At 40.9% G+C, this 19,383-nt stretch overlaps 1 protein-coding gene across 8 annotated transcripts in view; it reads left to right on the forward strand.

Annotated features, from left to right (window-relative positions):
• The window catches only part of Pign (phosphatidylinositol glycan anchor biosynthesis class N), a 118,847-nt gene that overhangs the window by 89,731 nt on the left and 9,733 nt on the right, over nt 1–19,383 (forward strand). For 7 of the 8 annotated variants that reach the window (XR_013113041.1, XR_013113042.1, XM_034513246.2 and 4 more), the window contains one exon: nt 1,354–1,406. Coding sequence is in view for 5 of the 8 variants with exons in the window: in XM_034513246.2 (XP_034369137.1) it covers nt 1,354–1,406 (53 nt within the window). In the remaining 3 variants the exon portion in view is untranslated. Of the gene's footprint in view, nt 1–1,353; nt 1,407–19,383 lie in introns of those variants that run through there. The other variant, XR_013113043.1, reaches the window with a different exon arrangement.

Below are 19,383 nucleotides of genomic sequence, written 5' to 3' on the forward strand. Positions count from 1 at the left end.
ATCTACTTCCAGGTTTGGTAATTCTCTAGAAGCCATCACAGACTTGCTGAATCCTCCTATAGTGTCAGTTCTGGTTTATGACAATGAGCTCGCGTAGATAAGTCAGCCAAAGGAATTTCTGTGTCTAGTAGAATGCAGAGTTCTCTTGTTTTCTCCAGTGGAGTAAAGACAGCGCTATCTATATCCCTCAGCACAAAGTGCGACAATACATGTGGAACATTGCCAGCCTACACTTTCTTTTTCTTTTTAATGGGTCTTGGTCAACAGAGCACAGTTGGCTTGACTGACTGTTAATCTCCAGACCTTTCAAGGGTTGAATCACACTATACTGCCCAAAGATACCACCACAGATCATATTTTAGACTGGTAACCAGTGCCTCAGGCAAAATGCTTCCTCAGGCATTCCAGGGGCCTAGAAATCAGCTCGCAGTGGCAGAGAGCCATGCCTCTTTTAAGGTATGATTAATACCTGACTATATATCTACTGAGTAATTTCCCAAATCTGATCGCTGGCCCCTTGATTTAGATTAAAACATTTTTGTATTTTCTTCAACCAAGTATCCAGTATATTTCTTAAATTGATCACACATGATGTTAGAACAATATCATCATTCAAAAATGACAAATAGGCAAGAATAGACAAGAATTGAATGTTTCTGGTTGTTTTTGTGTTAAGAATTGTTCAGTTTAAGGTAACAAACTGTTTCAAATCCAGCTTCATTGGCTGGAATAATTTTATATCCCTTCTTCCTTGTTTTCCACAAACCTACTAAACTTGATCTGGGCTCCTAGTATTTAACAAGCTAGTCTCTTTGCCCGGAACAACTTCATTATCTCTCTAATTTTGTCTTTATGTGATTTCTACTTTTCACTTAGATTTTACCTTCCTTTGTTTCTGTATCTCTTACATACACATGCTCGCGCGCACACACACACACATGCATTTACATACATAATACTTTGAATGATTCAATAGATTATGTGAAATTTTCTCTAGACCCTGGCAGTGAGTATTACTGAGTCATAGTAGACAGTTTATCGAGTTTGTTGATGATCAGATGATATGGCTTCACTTGGATCTTTGGCATATTTAATATTTTAATTAGAGTTGGTTGGTTTTTTTTAATTATTCACAAACACCACTTGGTGTTCATCTGATTGAATCTTAATTCTATTTGTGGCATTTGGGCAGTTGCTTATTTAATACAAACAGAAGTTGCAGTTAAGAGTATATCCTTGTGGATTCTTGGCAGAAAATGATTCTAGGGTGGTCAGAAATGTCAAATATTTACCCATAAACACCTTTGTTTACAGATTGCAACTAATGAAGTCATATTATATTATCTTTTACAGCATTTTTTCTTCTTGGTCAAGGATTCTGGCAGCTGGCTTGATATTGGAACAAGGTATTGTATTGCACAAAGACTTCCTAAAAGTGGCTTGATACAGTTGCCAATCTAACTGTGAGACATGTACAGGATCTTACAGCTGTGAGTTGAGATACCTTTTTCTAATTCTTGATATGAACACACTGGCAAGTATTTTCATGGGTTGCTGTGGGCTAGGAGGATGGATATTTAATGTGGAGAGAACTGGGGCAGCAGGAAGATTTAAGATGGAATCCTGAATCTGGAGTCTCAGAGTAACTCCAGTGTCCTTGTGTGTTGTCAACTGAGGAAGGCAGTGAGGTTGGCATCAGTGGAGACCAAAAGCTGATGGCTTCTGGCAATTTAACTGATATCAGCAGGGGAATTAAGAAAAGAAACTTTGTTACTTAGACTCTTTTCTGTTTGAGTCACAGGTCTCATAGGTCTCTCCCTGATCAGATGAGAGACTTAAGAGATCCTTAATTTTTGATGAACCAGAAAGAAAAGAAAAGAGAAAGTCAGGCCACACACAGTCACATACATATTGGATAAAGCAGAAAAGGGCTATACTACCACTTTATTGTTATTCTTAGTTTTTATACCTTTTCAGGATAATTGATCACGTTTTTAAAACATTTTTACATTCTTTTTTTTTTTTTTACTTTTTTATTGGATATTTTACTTATTTACAATACAGATGTCATCCCCTTTTTCCCCTCCCTAGACCCTCCTATCCTATACCCTCTCTTCCTTTATGCTTTTATACCATTTTGATTACATGCATGTATTAAGGTCAGTTCTAGGTTGAGGCTCTAGCAATACAATAGATGCAAATAGTCAAAGAATAAGCAAGGCAATAAACAAAGTTCCGTGAACACTCCCGTGATCCCTGTTTCTACTTTTATTCCTGCCCATTGTGTTAAAGCTTGTCTTTAACAACATCAACATGTTGGCAGCCAAAGCACATGGCTTGATACTGAGAATGGAGCCCCAGACAGAGTTATTAAATTAACAGGTTGGCAATCCAAGGATGGGTAAGATTCTGCACAGAGCCTTGCCAACATAAGACAGAAGTGCATTGCCTTTGATAATGCATATTCCATGACAGGTAAGGAAGGCATTCTTGGTCAGAACGACCTAAGACAGTCTCAGTCTTGTTAACGAAATAAAAAATGGGGAGAGGTGGAGAGCCTTTGGGGCTGCTTGGCAAGAAGCTGACATGGTCCAAGGACAAGGAAAGAGGCTGCTTGGCAGGAATATAACATTGGCCAAGGACAAGGAAGTAGGCTTCAAGCAGGAATCTGACATTAGACTAGAACAAAGTAATTTCATGCAGGAGTCTAAATCGTAGGCTACAACAAAGACGTAATCTCAGGGAGGAATTTAAATATTAGGCTAGAACAAAGAAGTAATTTTAGAAAGGAATTTAAATTTTAGTCTAGAACAAGGAAGTAGGCTTCAGACATGAAAATTACCTTGGGCTAGGATAGGGAAGTAGGCTCAGATACTCTGGTCATCCTGACATTTTTATATTTTATGAGTTCATAGTAAGTTGAAGTTCATGTCATAGGTTGGTAAGGCTCAAGGAGTTACAGCAGAATTGTTTACATGTCTTTCCATTAAGACTATTACCTGACTAAACACTCATTATCGATTTTCTAGCGCCATAAGTTCATTATAAGCTTAAAGCAGTAGTTTTTATGTCATAAATTGGCACAGTTTTGTCAAGACAGATCATCTGCCTTTGTGTCTTATTATTTTGAAGTCTTTTATAAATAATCCATCATTTATTTTCTGTTCTTGCACCTACAATAAATTGCCCCATTCTTAGTTTATTACCTTTAGTTACCAGATAGTGGCCTCATTCCTAACCTTTCCTTCATCATAAATTTGTTTCAAGCCTGTTTTTTTTTCCAAGTACAATTAGCCCATGACAGTAGAGTTTATAGAACTCTATTTGTAGCTTTTATTCTATAGGGGGAGTGAGATTACTTGTATCAATTTATAAATTCTATAAAATCATTATCAGATATTCTGAAATCATCAATTCATCTATACAGCATTACAAAATGAATATACATCTTCATATTGATTCTGCAGGAGATCTGCCCAATAGGGCAGGCTTATGTAATAGTGACAGGAAAGGCAGATCAGCAGCAAGAAGCAATCCTGGGATGAAGTTACTAGGGACTTTGCCTCCAGGGTGCACCCATCACAGCCATGCAAAATGGGCCATCTCCAGAAACTCATTTGCTTTCCATAGCCTTTCCTAGATGACTTCTAACAGTCATCTGCCTTTTAGAAGCTTTAAGGAACATTGTAACTTGCCGCTTATCTAAAACATGATCTGAGCAAGTCAGTTTCTTTTCTGTGTTTGATTATCACTTGCAGTGATACATTCTTCTTTCTGAGAAGAAGAAAACAAAATTGATCCTCCTACCTTTTGCCCCCAAATGGATTCTGAGATAGAATATGTTTTTATAAACTGATTTCATTTGCTTAATATTTAGCCACAGTTTGAGCTTCTAGGAATTTATGTGGGTTTATATAAGCGTATATTAGACATCCCTCTCAAAGCTTCCAGCTTGCACCTGTCTGCCTTTCCATATACACTAGATGCTCTCAGAGCTGGGATCTGATGTACATCTACATAAAAAGCTAGGCAAAATGACAGGTTTTTAATGCACATGTGAGCAGTACTAATTGAATTTAGAGGGTTTTAGAAAGAGAGTGGGCAAGACCAGGAGAGAGAGGTAGGCATGAAGGAAAGATTATAAGGGGGAAATGAGAATATAGATGGTCATATTTCATGATATGCAAACATTTTGGAAAGGGGGGAAAACACCTGGCATAGTGACATGTGCCTGTGATGGGGACTCAGAGCTGGATGGACCCTGAAACCTGCTGGCAGCTAATCCTATGTAGTCCATTAGTTACAGGTTCAGTGTGAGACCCTGTGTGAAAAATACAGTGGAGAGCAATAAAGATAAACATCCAATACTAAACTCTGACTTCTGCACACACACACACGCACACACACACACACACACACACGTAAATGAACATGTGCACATACATACCACCTACACAGAGACACAATCTCATATACAGAGAGAGAGAGAGATAAAAAGACACATAGCCCTATGACTTAGCCACTCAATTTTTAGGTATTTATCTAAGAACAGGAAAAATATGTACAGAATGAATTATATAGGAGTTTTTATAGCAACTTTGTTCATAAATCCAGTTATGAATATATGAGTGGATAAATTGATTCTGCTGCATCTAGACAGTAGATAACCACTTCCAGTAAAAACAAATGCTTGATTGATTAATTGATTTATTGACTTAGCCTCATGGACAGAGCTCAGAAACTACCATGATTGAAAGTAACCAGATATATTGGGGTGTACAGTATATTGTTTACACTTATATAAAATTCCAATCTCTATTTCCAGAGAGCTAATCAATAGTTCTAGAGGTCTGAGGGGTGTGAGGTTGATTCAGATGTACATGTGGGAGCTTCTGTGGGGATGGAAGCATTCTAGATTCCTTGAGAACAATGGTGGCCACATGGGTGTACCATTTATCAACACGCAGATAACTGGACCCCGAAAATAGTTCTGTTTTCTCACATGGAACTTTTACCTCAAACTCAGTTGATAAAGAAAAACAGAACTAAGGTAGCTATATGAAATTGAAATGAGCATGACACAATATAAGTTAAATCCTCATCTCTCCTATCAGGGTCATAAATTCTTTTTAATTGATGTTCAATAAACAGGAGCATGGAGATACTAACTCATGCTCTGGAGGACACCACCTTCTAAGAGATCTACAGAGAGAACCAGAGCTGCTGCTCTGAGAAATGAGAAGGAAGGAGTGCGCTCTTTACTACTTTACTCTTTACTACCGCTGTTCCTTTTCCTCATCTGCCTCTTAGCACTTCCCTTCCTGCTGGAGGCGAAGAGTGCCTCAGTGGCAGTGGAGGCAGGAAGCGGAAGTCACCTGGACCACTCCTTGAAGCTTAATTAGAAAGGGGAAGAGATGTGTGCAACATTTGTATTGGGGGTACTGTCACATCTTTCATGAGGAGATTTTATCTTCATTTCATGTATTAACAACTGTGAGGAATATTATAGTTAAAATGAACATCCCTTAGTTCATCCCATCCACTTACCTTTTTTCAAAGTAAGTTTCTGAAGGCAATGGACGAGTCCAAGTGATGTGCCCATAATTCAGAGTAGGGTTGTACATTGCAATTCACATCCCATCTACTATTGACTATTTGGATTGTGGATCCTGAAAGGCAGTATAATGACAGTTCACAAGCTCGGAGTCCATCTAGCACAGGCAAGGTAAAGACAGCAACAAAACACTGACATTTGAGTAGAAGGTTCAGGATGTCAGTTGAAGGATTGCACTGAGTCACACTTAGAGAGAGAGAGAGAGAGAGAGAGAGAGAGAGAGAGAGAGAGAGAGAGAGAACTACATTTGTATTATGCTATATCATTTACAGTATCTCCCAACACATTATGTTATGCACTTTCCATCCCAACACAGAGAAGTAGATGTTACCTTACCCAACAGATGTGTTTGCTGTCTCCATCTGACCGTGCCATCCTATGGAGATTGCAGTTGGTTCACAGTACAGGGCCTGTACATATTTGAGCTTAGAGGCAGCACCTTGATAGTGGAGGCTCTGGTTTCTTCATTGTCCCCTCCTTGTCTGGACTTAAAGAGAATTTTTCACATGGTATGTTTTGTAGTAAAATAAGCCTTCTTACAAAACCAACCAAAATTGGGACTTTGAGCTGGTTGTGTTGGCCATCCCAGCTACTGTGTAAAGGTGGCAGGTCTAGCGCCAGTTTCCACAAAAACTGTAGCTCAGAACTGAGTGAACTGGGGCTACAGATGTGAGCTCAGTGTTGGAACACTTGTAACATACACCAGACTGGCTCCATGCCCTGGTGCTGTTTAGAAAATGGTGGCTTTGTGTCTAATGGCGTTTGTAATTTTTACAGAGGGACTTTTCACCATGAAGTTTAAAATTATATAAATTAGGTGTTTAAACAGGGAAAGAATGGTGTATCTGGATCATGTAGTGATGCTGGCTTTAGTTTTGTCGGGGTTTCCTTAGTGATTATACTAAATTATCTTTCTATCAACAAAGAATCATTTCCCACACCACATCCGTCCTTATTTTTGTATTCTCAGTGAAAACTGCTCTGACTAGGAGAGTTAGAGAGTCTCAGTGTTGTTTTGATTTGCATTTCCTGAGCGGCCAAAGTTTCTGAACACTTTTCTCAGGCAGTTACCACAGTTTGTTCTTTGACAAGTGCCTTTGCAGTTCACTTGACTGCTTGCTGATTGCGTTGCTTGTTCTTTGGTGTTGATTGTTGATTTCTTTTTGTGTTCAGGGTATTAATACTCTATTGGCAGAAAAGCTGGTGAGGATTTTCTCCCACTCTGTAGGCTTTCTCTTTATTCTCTTTTAATTGGCTGCAAACTTATTTGTTGACTTTTGCATATTATTTTCTGAACTTTTTAGTCCTATTTAGTAAGTCATTTTCTATGCCTAAAGCCAGAAGTGTTTTTCCTGCACTTTTTTTTTTGGGGGGGGGGTAGTGCCATAGTTACAGATACATTCAAGTCATTGGCTCATTTTGAGTTAAGGTTAGAGAGATTTAGGTTCAGTGCTCTGTATGAGGATATCTGGTTCCATTTGCTTAAAGGCTTTCAGTCAGAACACAGTTCAGGAATGGAGTCGTGAGAGGGAAATTCTGAGTGCTTGTGAGAAAACTCCAGGAGAATAAGGCAAGTCTTGTGACCTCAGTTTCAATAAAACAATGACTTGCTCTTGGAATGTGCTTTTATGCCCCTCCCAGGTGAACAAATAGGAGTTTAGAGTATTCATTACAACTGGCTACTGTCGTTTGTATATATACCTCTATGGAAAAACATGTTTTTGACATATGAAGCTTGTCCTTGTGGTTACATACAGCTTGAACTCATGAGAACTTTACTCAGGTGACTTTTCTTAACCTTAGGGTATATATTGTCTGATGCTCGGAATAAAATAGGCTATTGTATGAGACTTTAGTCTAACTCATTTTTAAGCTCCACCCTCCCTGGTCAAACTGCCACCTAGAGCAGTAAACAGCTGTCATCTCTAATGTGTGTTTTAATGTCTTTATTAAGAAGTAAAGATCTGAAGCTGGGTTGCTGTGGTACGTGCCTTTAATCCCAGGAGGCATAAAGTGGAGAGGCAGGGGCAGGCGGATCTCTTCGAATTGAAGGCCAACCTGGTTTGCAGAGCTAGTTTCATGGCAGCCAGAACCACACAAAAGAAACCCTGTCCCTAAAATCTACAACAGCAACAATAAAACGAGGATCTGGAGTTGTAGGGATCTATTTCTGGATTCTCCATTCCATTCGTTGGTCTCTTTTTATGCAACTGCCATGCTTAACAGAACAAAATTGTGCCTCCGTTATACAAGTAAAGCTCAGTACTGATAGGCTCCTCCTTTTGACATCAGATCTTCAGAGCTTCTCATTATGCATAAGTGAAACTCTGTGTTCATTGAACTCGGGCTCCTAGTAGTTCGCTCTCCCAGAAGCTGGCCAACACTATTCTGCTTCTTTCTCTGAATTTGAAACCTCTGGTTTCCTCATAATGAGTAGTATCTATCCAAGTTAGTCTTCCTTTTTTAAAAATGGGTGTTTTGTTGTTGAGTTGTGGAATTTTCTGTATTCTGTATATCTCTTATTGGATGATATATAACAAATTTGCAAATTTTCCTACCATTCTTTGGTTCCCTCATAGCACTATTGATTATGTAAGTTTTCATTCTCTTATGCAATAATCTCAAACTCTTGAACCTTCCTGTTTTATCCACTGCATCTGGCTTGATAGAGTCTTATTATTTTATTTTCACTTTGCGCTCTGTTTGCTTGATGTGTTTATAAGGGGCCCTAGCAACTTGTGTTTCACATCTGTCACGACGCTTTTCTTGGCACTGTGTAGGACTTCCAGCCTCATTCCCTGCTGTTTTTAGAAACATCCCATTATGAGAATACCTTAGTTTTCATTCAAACAAGACCATAGAGAAAAGAGAGAACTGGAGAGCACCAAGGAAGCAGAATGGCACCTGTCAGGTGTGGCAGAGAAGGCTTGCAGGCCCACTCTGCATGCAGTGCCTGCCTGTCTTAAGGACAGGGCAGGTCCTCCTGGTCACATACTCATATGCAGCTTAATCGATATCATAATAGCATGTAATTAGTGGCATGAAGGGTTAAGTTCATTCTGGTGTTTCCTTTTGAAGTGGTACTAGTACTTCACTCATGGTGACCTTTGTCTGTGCTTGCTGGGGATAGGCCTGATGTTTATTTGTTGTCCCTGATCATTACACCTCTGGCTACACAATGAACAGTGCAAAGTAGATGGTTCCAAAGATGGTCAGGCTTCACCATCTCATGGGCTAAGTAAAGTGCTTGCTCTGAAAGGTTTCTTAGAGATCGATTTACACCATAGGACATAGTTTTGTTGATCCAAACTGGGACAGTGGAGTAATGTACAAAAGTTTCCCACTTGTTCAGCAGGTCTCTGCTGCTGAAATACCTTTTTGTTGTTTGCCTTTGTTGTTATGTTAACCTTTCCTTTAAGAAAGGAAGGTGATTGCAGGGAGGAGGCGTGCTAGGGAAGGGATGTCGGGATGGAGAGATGGCAAAAGTGAGATGAGATTAACATTTCTAAATGGAATTGCTCTTACATTGTGGAAGCTACGCTGTGAGTGGTTTTTTGTTGATACTCTTGTTGGTCAACTGGAACATGAATTCTTCCCTTGCACACTGACTGCTCCGCAACAGTGTCCTGAGCAGTGTGGGGCTGGTCTAATGGACAGGCGCCTTCATAAGCATTTAAACTATCGCCAAGGAAAAGCCTGGGTAGTGTGGGGGAAACATGGCATGATTAAACCAACAGACAGTAAGGCTCACACATTAAAGCCTTGTCATGCTGTTCATTTGTGAAAATACTGCCTTTCAGTCAGGTTTGGTAACTGTCCCTGTTTGAAAGTATATTTGAAAAGTGATGGTATTGTCTGACTTGCATCACTGAATTCACTGACCGTTTCCTCAGTGGGAATCAGGGCCCATTCACACGAATGGGCTCTTAGACTGTTTTCCTTTGTGACAAGTTTTCTTTCTAAACTTCTTTGTGTTAGAATGTAGCCGATAACCTCAAACATTTTACGTCTGTTATTCACGGGGATACATATCTGGACTGTTGTGTGGCTTTTTGAATGCCAGGGTTTTAGATAAGAACATCCTAGCTATTCACTAGCCTTGTGAGCTTAGCTCACAGCTTCTCTGTGATACTTTACAGTGCTATCTAGAGCACCATAGTGGGTCTACACAATGCTGTTTAAAAAAATCCCTCACCTGTAAATTGCAAGTTAATAAAAAGTAATTATGGATGCAGACTCTCCCAGCCAGATGCCTGATGAGGCAGTGGTGTTGCGATAATGAGCTTCAACAGTGCTTCCTGCCAGCGATGTCAGCTGGAACAGGCTGCAAAACAGGCATTTCAGGCCATAGTGAGAGATGACTGACCTATGGAGTGACCTGCTTTTATAGATAGGCTTTTCCTTAGACCAGTAGATGGACCACTTACGTTTACAGATGCTTTTGCTTAGAGATCCAGTTTGACTTGATATTTTGACCTAAAAATGTGATAGATTTTAACAAAACTAAAATACCACATGTAACCCCGCCTCATTCTGAATCCCTCTTTCTTCCACTGTCCTCTCTCCTTTTATTGTATTTATTTGCATGTCATAATATTAGTCTATTGTAAGGCTTTAAGTTAAGTAGATGTTGTAAATAATCAAATTTCTAGAGTTCTGGAACTTGTCACAACATAGTTTTTTTAAACATTTGCATCATTGCAGCATTTCCTTGAAACTGATAATATACTTCACTCTGTTCCCATAAACTGTTCCAGACAATGACAGTCTGCTTGTCTTCACAGGTTTGCTAGGTCTAAACATTTCTATAAGAAGAATCTTAAAGTGTATGTTATTCACACCTTAAGTCTTCTACTTCAGAATGTATAGTTTTGTATCTATCTGTACTGTAACCTGTATCAGTACTTTGTCTCTTTGCTGAATAGTATTCCACTGTACTAACATACTGTGTTCTGTTTGTCCTTCCGAGAATACCCTTGCTGTACAATCACATCATAGTCGTCTTAGCTCTTTTTCTTTTTTTTTTAATCAAAATGCCTCCCAACCTATTTGCCTGGTTGCCTTTAGAACTAGGTCTGGCTGAACTTTCTCAGAGTTTGTACCCAAGGCTCTGTGTTGAGCAGTTTGTGCTCCTTCCCTTTATTTAGCTTGCCTTTAATTACAAAGGTGAGTTGCTGGCCTGGGCAGCAAACATTCTACAACAGGAAAAAGTTGTGTCCAGAATATGCAGCTTACTGGGGGTAGGATTTCAGTTTTATAAACAGGTACATGTTTTGAAATGACCTGCAAATATGCAGAAATCATATATACTTGAAGATTTCTGCATTAATTATGAAGTCAGCCTTTGAGTCAATCCTGTGAGTATCACAAATAGAAATGTATCAGAAGCTTATAATGGCAAGTACCAGAAGCACTGGAAAGTGCAATGAGTCGCTGATACCTGCTGTTCAAAGTGATGCTATCTATACATTCCTGTAGCCTTAATTCCTGTGCAAACACATGCAAAGCTTTTCAAAGTAAGCATGGTAGAGAGTGAGTTTGGAGAGTAGAGAGGCGCTTGGTACCATGTATGCCCCAGAAAGGTTATGGTGAGGAACTTGGTAAAACACTGGACCACTGGGCAAAGAAATTATTTGGTTACTCCACCTTTTGAAACACTGACTACAAAATAGATGACATTGATCAAGAATAGGAGATACGCTGTTATGAAACACAGAGCACTGAGATGTTGGTGCTGTGGGGTGGAAGAGCAAGTCAAAAAGTGACAAGAGCCTAAACTAAGAAAGAGACTGGGAGAACTGGTTGGTGACTAAATGAAGTGGGAGTAAAGAGGACTGGCCAGTGAGTCCTCAGTTGCTGTGGAGGGGGAGGAGTGGAGGTGAAGCTGCTGACGTAGGGTGTAGGCGATGAACAGCTAGACTCAGGAATATCGGATTTCAGAGTCCTCAGATTATCTTGGACCTGAGGTAAGAGATTTGAAAGGCTTTTTGTTAGTTTTCAGATTAGAAAGTGAAGTGTATAAAGTGAAGGCTGTCCTTTCCATAATGAGAGGTAGATTCGTGAAATGGAACAGGAGGGTGTTATTGCAGAAGCAGGTCTTTCAGTAGAAAATCAAGGTGGGCTCCAAGGAGAGGTGGAGCATTGTTTAGGAGAAGCAGCTACATAGAAAATATGGGCATGGATTTGTATATATGAGGCTCTAGGGCCAAAGAAAAAGCACTTTTATGTTGTGAACAAAGTCATCAGTCAAGAGGAGAGTAAGGTGACAGAATTTGGAGGGAGGGCGTGTTGCAGTTACTCTGAGATGATTCTTGATCAGGATTGAGGCTCTGATAAACTTCAAGTGGAGCCAGCCAGGATTGTTTCCGGTTCTGTGTTGGTTTCTTTATCAGATTCACTACCAGATCAGGTGGTCTTTTCTCTTCTGCTGTTTTGCCTGATGACTCTAATGCCAGCAGGATATTTCATGTTTTAATATCTTGTAAGAGTAATTTTATTTCATTTTATGGAGATGTATTTTCAGTCTTGTAATTTCTTTTATGCATTTAATATTAAGTTTTTTTGTCTATACAGCCATTTTAGAGAAATCTTTTTTTTTTTTTTTTTCAATGCAAAAGCAAGAGGTTTATTTTCCAGCACATCAGGCTTGACCTTTGATTAGTCCCTCAAGGAGAGTGACTAGAAGGCAACCTCGAATGACTATTACAGACAGTTTTTATGCTTTTTAGGAGCACATGTTACATCAGCAAGGTTACAGTTCAAACTTATTGGCTAAGTATATTGAGCTTTAAATTTATTGGCTAGAAAGCACGGGCAGATCATGACACACATTTGAACTCTACCTGGGACTTTCCAGAGGGTCAGGTGACTGACTATCAGTCAGTACATTCTGTGATTATTTATTTATTTATTTATTTATTTTTTTGAGAATTTTTTACTCAAGGATGATCCTGTGGTTGGAGAATGGAGGTTAGAGTAGCCTTGACCCCAAGCAGGAGGGGGAAGCTTTAAGGAGGGTGTGAGACTGGAAAAATCCCTTAGGGTCCCTCATTCTCCCCTTTTTCTTGTACAAGCTCCAATACTGGAGCTATGCTCGGGGTCATGGGTAACTAACTCATATTCTTCAGGTCCTGTCCTCGGGGTCTCATATTGTTGGCGCAGGACCATCAGCTGCACTGCTCCTCTTCTCTCTTTATGAAGGCTGTAAGCTTGTTCAATATTCAGGGTCCAAAGGTCAACAATAGCAGGAGAACAATTAGGGGTCCTAACAAGGTGGATATGAGGGTGGTTAACCAAGGGGAGGAGTTAAACCAAGACTCGAACCATCCCTGATTCTGTTCTCTTTCTCTCTTCCACTTGGCTAGCCCTTCTCATCCTGCCATTGAATTCTTAACTACCCCTGGAATGGTCTCCAGTATGTGCTTCCTGATGTTTCACACCCCCAGGTAGCACAGACTAAGTGCCCTCCCCCACACTGATGAGCCTGCTGTCGGCTTCTCCCATCTAGGGAGCACACATATATGGGGCTTTCTTGAAGAACACTCCTCAACTTCTGTTGTCCACACCCAAAGCCCTGCCCTCCAAGGCCACTTCTGGGACACGGTTTAGATTTGCTAGTCCCTTGTCCCTTACATTCAGGTAATCCTTCCCCCTTGTCTCTAGGGTGGGGATACCCCAGGAGTCAAGACCCCCTTACTAACTTACAGAGATTAAAGACAAGGTCCAGCCACCAAGTAAAAGGAGGGTGTTCCTCTGTAATGGACCAAGCTACATCCCCAGTGGCTAAGAGTACTTGCCAAGTCACTTTGGTAGGGTTGCGGGGCTGGTGGGGTGCTGAGGCTCAGTGCTGGAAGAAAGATGCATCATAGCCATCTCATGGTTTCTCTGGACTTGCAGAAGGGTGGTTGATCTTGAGTTTGAGGGGGTTCCTCAGGTGTCTGGCTGCTATCCAGTTGGTGTCAGACGCAGGTGCTGGTCTGATGTGAGTTATATAAATCCAAGTAGTTACTCCATCCACTTTAACAGCAGTCAGGGTGGTCAACAACACCAGGAATGGCCCTTTCCACTTTGCTTCCAAGTTTTCAGCATGATACCTCTTAACATATACCCAATCTCCACCTTGGTACTCGTGTGGAACCTCTGGGGGTACCTGTGTTATACAGGACACTAAGTTTAGGCCACAGTTCCTAGTAGCTGATCTGGAAAGCTTGCAATTGAGCCATAAGACCCTTGTCAGCCTGAAAAGTCACTCTGGGGGTCAAGAGCCGGGGTCAAGGGATTCAGAGTCCCATACAGGATCTCAAAAAGGGTCAGGTTAAAATGGTAGCGTATGTTCCAGGCTTGGAACAGGGCCAGGAGAAGGAGCACCACCCAGGCAGCAGTAGTCTCTAAGGACAATTTAGTTAAGGTCTCTTTTAGGGTTCTGTTCATTCCCTCTACCTGCCTGAGCTCCGGGGATGACACATACAATGGAGTTTTCAATTAGTTCCCAGTATCTCTGCCAATCTCTGACTTACCTTAGAGACAAAAGCAGGACCCTTGTCTGATCCAGTTACCTTAGGCACTCCAAACCTCGAACCTCGGATGCTATCTACTCTCCATATGTGTTTTCTTGGTAACTTCATGTAAAGCTACAGTACAGCAAAGATAGCATTGATGCTGTCAAGATAGGACATTCCTGTCACCACGAAGACCTTTTGGCCACACCCTCTCCCCCTCTCCCATCCCCTCCTTAAAACCTGGAAAATATTAATCTGTTTTCTGGTTCAATAGTTTTGTTATTTCTCAAATGTACTATAACTGGAATGAGTTGATTGCACACTTTATTTTCTACTCACTGATTCAGGTTCTTCTATAGTTCATTCTTGTTGTTAAGACAGCCACAGCTGGTTAGTTATTCACCTGCTGAAGATAGAATTGTTTCCAATTCGGGATATTATGAAGAGAGACTCTCTGTAAACATTCTTGTAAGCACAACTTTTTATTTTCCTGCAGGTAGTTAAGTAGGGGTGTGTGTGTGTGCATTTGTGCATGTGTGAACACTTTCCCAGAGGTGCACTCACAGTCTTAGGTAGTTGAAAGCTCATTCTATAAGAAACTACCATGTTTTCCAGAGAGCAGCGGTCCAGATTTTCTATATACTTGTGGACGTTTGGCATTGGCACTGGTTTTGTTTTCAGTTTTTGTTTATTTATTTTATTTTAGCAGTGCAAACAGATTTGTAACCATGTCTCATTTTGTTGTGGGAAATATTAAAAAGTCAGCAGGTTCCTATGCAATGCCCTGCTAGTCTCTGTGTGTCGTCATCGTCGTCGCTCCCCCCCCCCCCCCCCCCCCGCCTGCTATGCACTGGTGGGCATTGGCTGACCTGTTTTTATCTCGTGGAGACTGACTCAGAGCTCCACCCAGCTCTCTAAGTTCACATTCCCAAGCCAGCCCCATGCTTCAAACTCCCCACGGCCTTTGTGGTGTACATTAGGCAAACCCAGGCTTTGCTGCTGTACCTTTCTCTCCAGAACCCACATGAAGAAAAGCACCGCATAAGCTTAGTTCAGAAACGATGGTAACTCAATTGCTGGGAGCAACAACTAGAATTGTAATTTTGTAAGCCTTATTAAATCTAAATCCTTCAGATTCGCCATAAGCAGGGAGACACTAGTAGCTACATCTTGTCCTCATGCTATCCAGGTCCAAAAGGACCCTATCTCTCCCCTCCATCTCTCTTAGTTCCTCCTACTCGCCAGGGATTGGCTTCTTTATTCATAGGATAATGGTTCACAAGAAGTCACCTGACTCCTTGTCTGCAGCCCCCCCCCAGAGCAGAATTAACATGAACATACAAACAATACCTGGGCAATGCACAACACATTTTTATTTTAATCTACATTTCATAGTAGTTAATGATGTCGTCGTCTGTTGCTGCTTTCTCTGCTGACATTTCTGTTCATGTCTTTGCTTAATTTTATGGTGAATTGTTAGGATTTTTACTGTTGAGCCTTGGGGACTGATTATGTATTAATTATGTATTAATTATGTATTAATGCTGTAACTGTTATATGGATGACTTCTTCTTTAGATGTACGCTGTGCTAATATTTCTCTTAATGTCTTGTCTTTCTATCCTCTTAAACAGGGTCTTTCATAGTATAAAAGTTCCTTATTTTGATCAAGTCTAGTTTTAGTATCAAGACCAAGACTTATTTAGTGTTCAGTGTCAAAACCAAGAACTTTTTGCTTAGCTCAAGTCCTAATGACTTTACCTTAGTTTGTTTGTTTTCTAAAATTGTTATGTTTTTGTCTCCAAGTCCATAGCCATAGTGTGGGAAACAGTAGTTGCTTAGTAGGTGTGTCAGGTGTGTCAGGTGTGTCAGGTGTGTGCTTCGCACTCTTTGCCAGAGTAAGGGAAAAACATGTTTACATCAGAGCTTTTCAATGTTTTACATGCTTTGATTTTCATTTTTATTCTCAAGTATTTTTAAAATTGTGTGTGTGTGTGTGTGTGTGTGTGTGTGTGTTCGCACGCATGCACATGGGTGCACGAGCATGCATCTGTGTGGGCACTCGTGACATAAGTGTGAGCATCAGTGGACAACTTGTAGGAGTGAGTTTTCTCTGCCTACTATTTGGATGCCAAGAGTGGAGCAGCAATTGTGAGGCTCAGTGGCAAGTGCCCCCCAATTCAAAAATAATTTTAAAAGTTTTTTCAAAACTGAGTCTTTGAGCTGGATGTGGTGACACATCTCTAAAATCACAACACTTGAGATAGGGAAGCAAGAAAATCATGAGATCGTCCTGGGCTAAACAGAGTTCTAGGCAGCGCGGGCTCCACACTGAGACCCTGCTTTAGGAAATCAGAAAAGGGGAAGCATTTCTTTAGCCCATGGATTATGTGTGAATATGTTATTTCTAAGTGTTAAGAGAGTTTCCTGCTGATACTTGGATTGTGAGGTGGTCAGATAAATGATCTGTATGGTTTCAGTTCTTACAAACTTGTTAGGTTGGTGTTGTTTCAGGATCTGGTGCACCTAATAAGTATGAACATTAAAAACAACCGTGTTCTGCTGGTCTTCAGGCTTAGAGTTCTATAGCTGTAAGGGCACATTGTTTATTTTAACTCCTTTCCAATAAACACGTATTATTTATATGGTTGTATTTAAGTGATTTCTGAGTTTTTAATATCAGTATCTATTTTGTATGGAGACACGGGCAGTGCATGTGCATGTGGAAGCATGAGGTCAGTATTGGGGTCTTCCTCTGTTGCCGTCCACCTTAGCTTGTGAGGCAAAGTCTCTTCTTGAAACTAAGTGAATGAAAAAAGAAATAAATAGGGAAGGACATGACTGCTCCTTAGGTATGGTGGAAGAGGCTTACTGTAGATTAAAGGGAGAACGTAGTCTGAGGCATAAACATCTGGGAGAGTCCAGCCTCAACATGACCCTGAGCTGGGCCATGTGAGGAGCAGGGAAGCAGGGAGAGGAGAGACCCAGAAGACCAGCAGAGTAAAGGGCAGGCAAAAGGGCCAGGTAACCAAAATGGCTGGAAAATATATATATACACACATACATACATACACACACACACACACACACACACACACACAGACACACACGGATGGAAGGGCAACTGGGGGAAGAGCAGCCCAGCTCCTGGGCTGACGGAGGTTAGGATAAGGGGATGTTATACCAGCCACACCTTGTAACAGGCAGGGACTGGGGGATGCTGGGAAAACCTGGTGCTAGTCCATGTTGATATGTTAAATAGGCACCTCAATTAGCCATTTGTCCCAGGTTTGAGACATAACATCCCAGCCTTTTAATAAGTGGTGGTAGGCAATGTAATCTTTTCTATGATTGCTTCCTCTTGACACTGGAGCAGCTTTGTTGGGGACCCGAGAAAGCTAGAATGCTGGCCAAGACCAGGAAGAGCAGGCTGTTTCACGTGCTGTCCAGGCTTTGTGGATGTCTGGGGCTGGAGAAGTGCATGCCACTTTGGAGTAGTTTGTGAGTCTGGGTTACCTGATGGTAGTGAAGTGTAGGTGAGAGACCAGATCACTTGGGCTCAGGTTCCATCTTAGAGAACCTGACCTAAGGTTGAACTCAAATTAAACACGAAGCCTGAACCTAGCACTAGTCTTCAGGTCACTTCCTAACAACCACCACCCAGAGGAGAGCAGAAGTTACCGTTGTACCTAAAGATACTTACTTATAAAAGTTTACGGTTTGGCTCCCAGCATCAGCCAGTCATTTAAAGGGCAGCAAATTCCAGAACAGCCCCCAGTCAGATGTGTGCCAAGCTGGATACCCCCTTGCTTGTTTGCTTGCCTCTATAAATGTTTGCTTGAAACTGGCCTCTGGGCTTCACCCTCCTGTCCCACTGTGTCAGTAATGATTGTGTGGCTCAAGCTCGAATAAAGACCCTAGTGGGATTGCATCAGAAGCAGCTCCTTGGTGGTCTTTTGGGGCTCTTGAAACAGGCAAAACATGGGCTGCTTTAGAGCCATCTAGAAAGCAAAGACTGGTTGGAAATTCCATCAGGAGCACCAAGGGCTGGTGAGTTGGGAGCAATTTGCAGTCTTTGGTTGATTGGAAACCTGCTGGAACAGATACTTATTCAAGGGACAGAAGATAAAGCTAAGGAGTTTGGGGGAAAGTTTTCCTGAGGTGTACATTTGGAATTTTTAGGTCCATGATCCTGGTGGTAGGGGTGGGGAGTCCCAAGACCTGGGAAAGGGGAAAGACCCCACATTCAGAACTGTGCAGGCAGGGAGACAGGCTGTTGATTGACAGAACTGTGCAGGCAGGGAGACAGGCTGTTGATTGACAGCACATATTTGGAGCCCATTTGACCTGTGAGAAGTGGATCCAAGTTGATTCCCTGAAGTTTACCAGGCTTTTCTTTTTAAGATTATTAAAAGAGGTAAATTTTAGATATGATAGCGTTACTACTGCTTTGTAATCTATACTAAAATCCACATAGTAGAAAAGACTGCACTCTCATGCCTTTGAGTCGTAGTAAAAGCTATAATAAAAATGATTTTGGCTAAAAGCATTAACACTCTTTCCTGCATCTAGAAGACTGGGTGTATTATAGATGTTTTTAGAAAAATGGGAAGCACTTTTAAGTCTATACTTAGAAGACTACCGAAGGAAATTTAAAAGCTTGACCTTGGGACTATGATAATATTAACAGTACTTTACCAGAGCTAGAATAATAACTTATCAGAACTCCACTGATTGTTAAGTTCTGAACTGTTGAAATCTTGTTATAACAGTAGCATAATGAAGGAAGGAAAGCTGAAGCACTTCTAATTTTGAAAATAAATCACTTTCTTATTACCATTAAGCTTTCACATCTTCCAACCCTCATAACTTAATATTTACCTACCTTAAAACACCTTAGACCCTAACAACTCTCTTAGATTCTCATAACCTAAGGTTTTGGATCCTCAGACCTTACATAAACTTTACATGTTTTTTTTTCTGTCCAGTTATTCACTATGAGACACAGGTGGATGATTACTGGGAGCAGTTGTTGTAAATAAGTTCCTTTCAATGAAGGAATAGTTTAAAAAACATTGAAATCTGTTTTGTGAGCTTATCTCTTTTCTGAGTCTGGTAACAAGGTGAACTATATCTAGACAGACATGCAGCTCCAGGAAAGGGAGGCCTGTGGGCTGATTTTTACACATGAAGAGAAAAGAGAAGGCAGCTGAGGCCTTGGTCGATGCTGTTAAGATGCTAAATCTATAGCTAGCCTAGTCTAGTCTCCAAG

This window comes from Arvicanthis niloticus, chromosome 10 (assembly GCF_011762505.2).
Source record: "Arvicanthis niloticus isolate mArvNil1 chromosome 10, mArvNil1.pat.X, whole genome shotgun sequence".
Taxonomy (NCBI): domain Eukaryota; kingdom Metazoa; phylum Chordata; class Mammalia; order Rodentia; family Muridae; genus Arvicanthis; species Arvicanthis niloticus.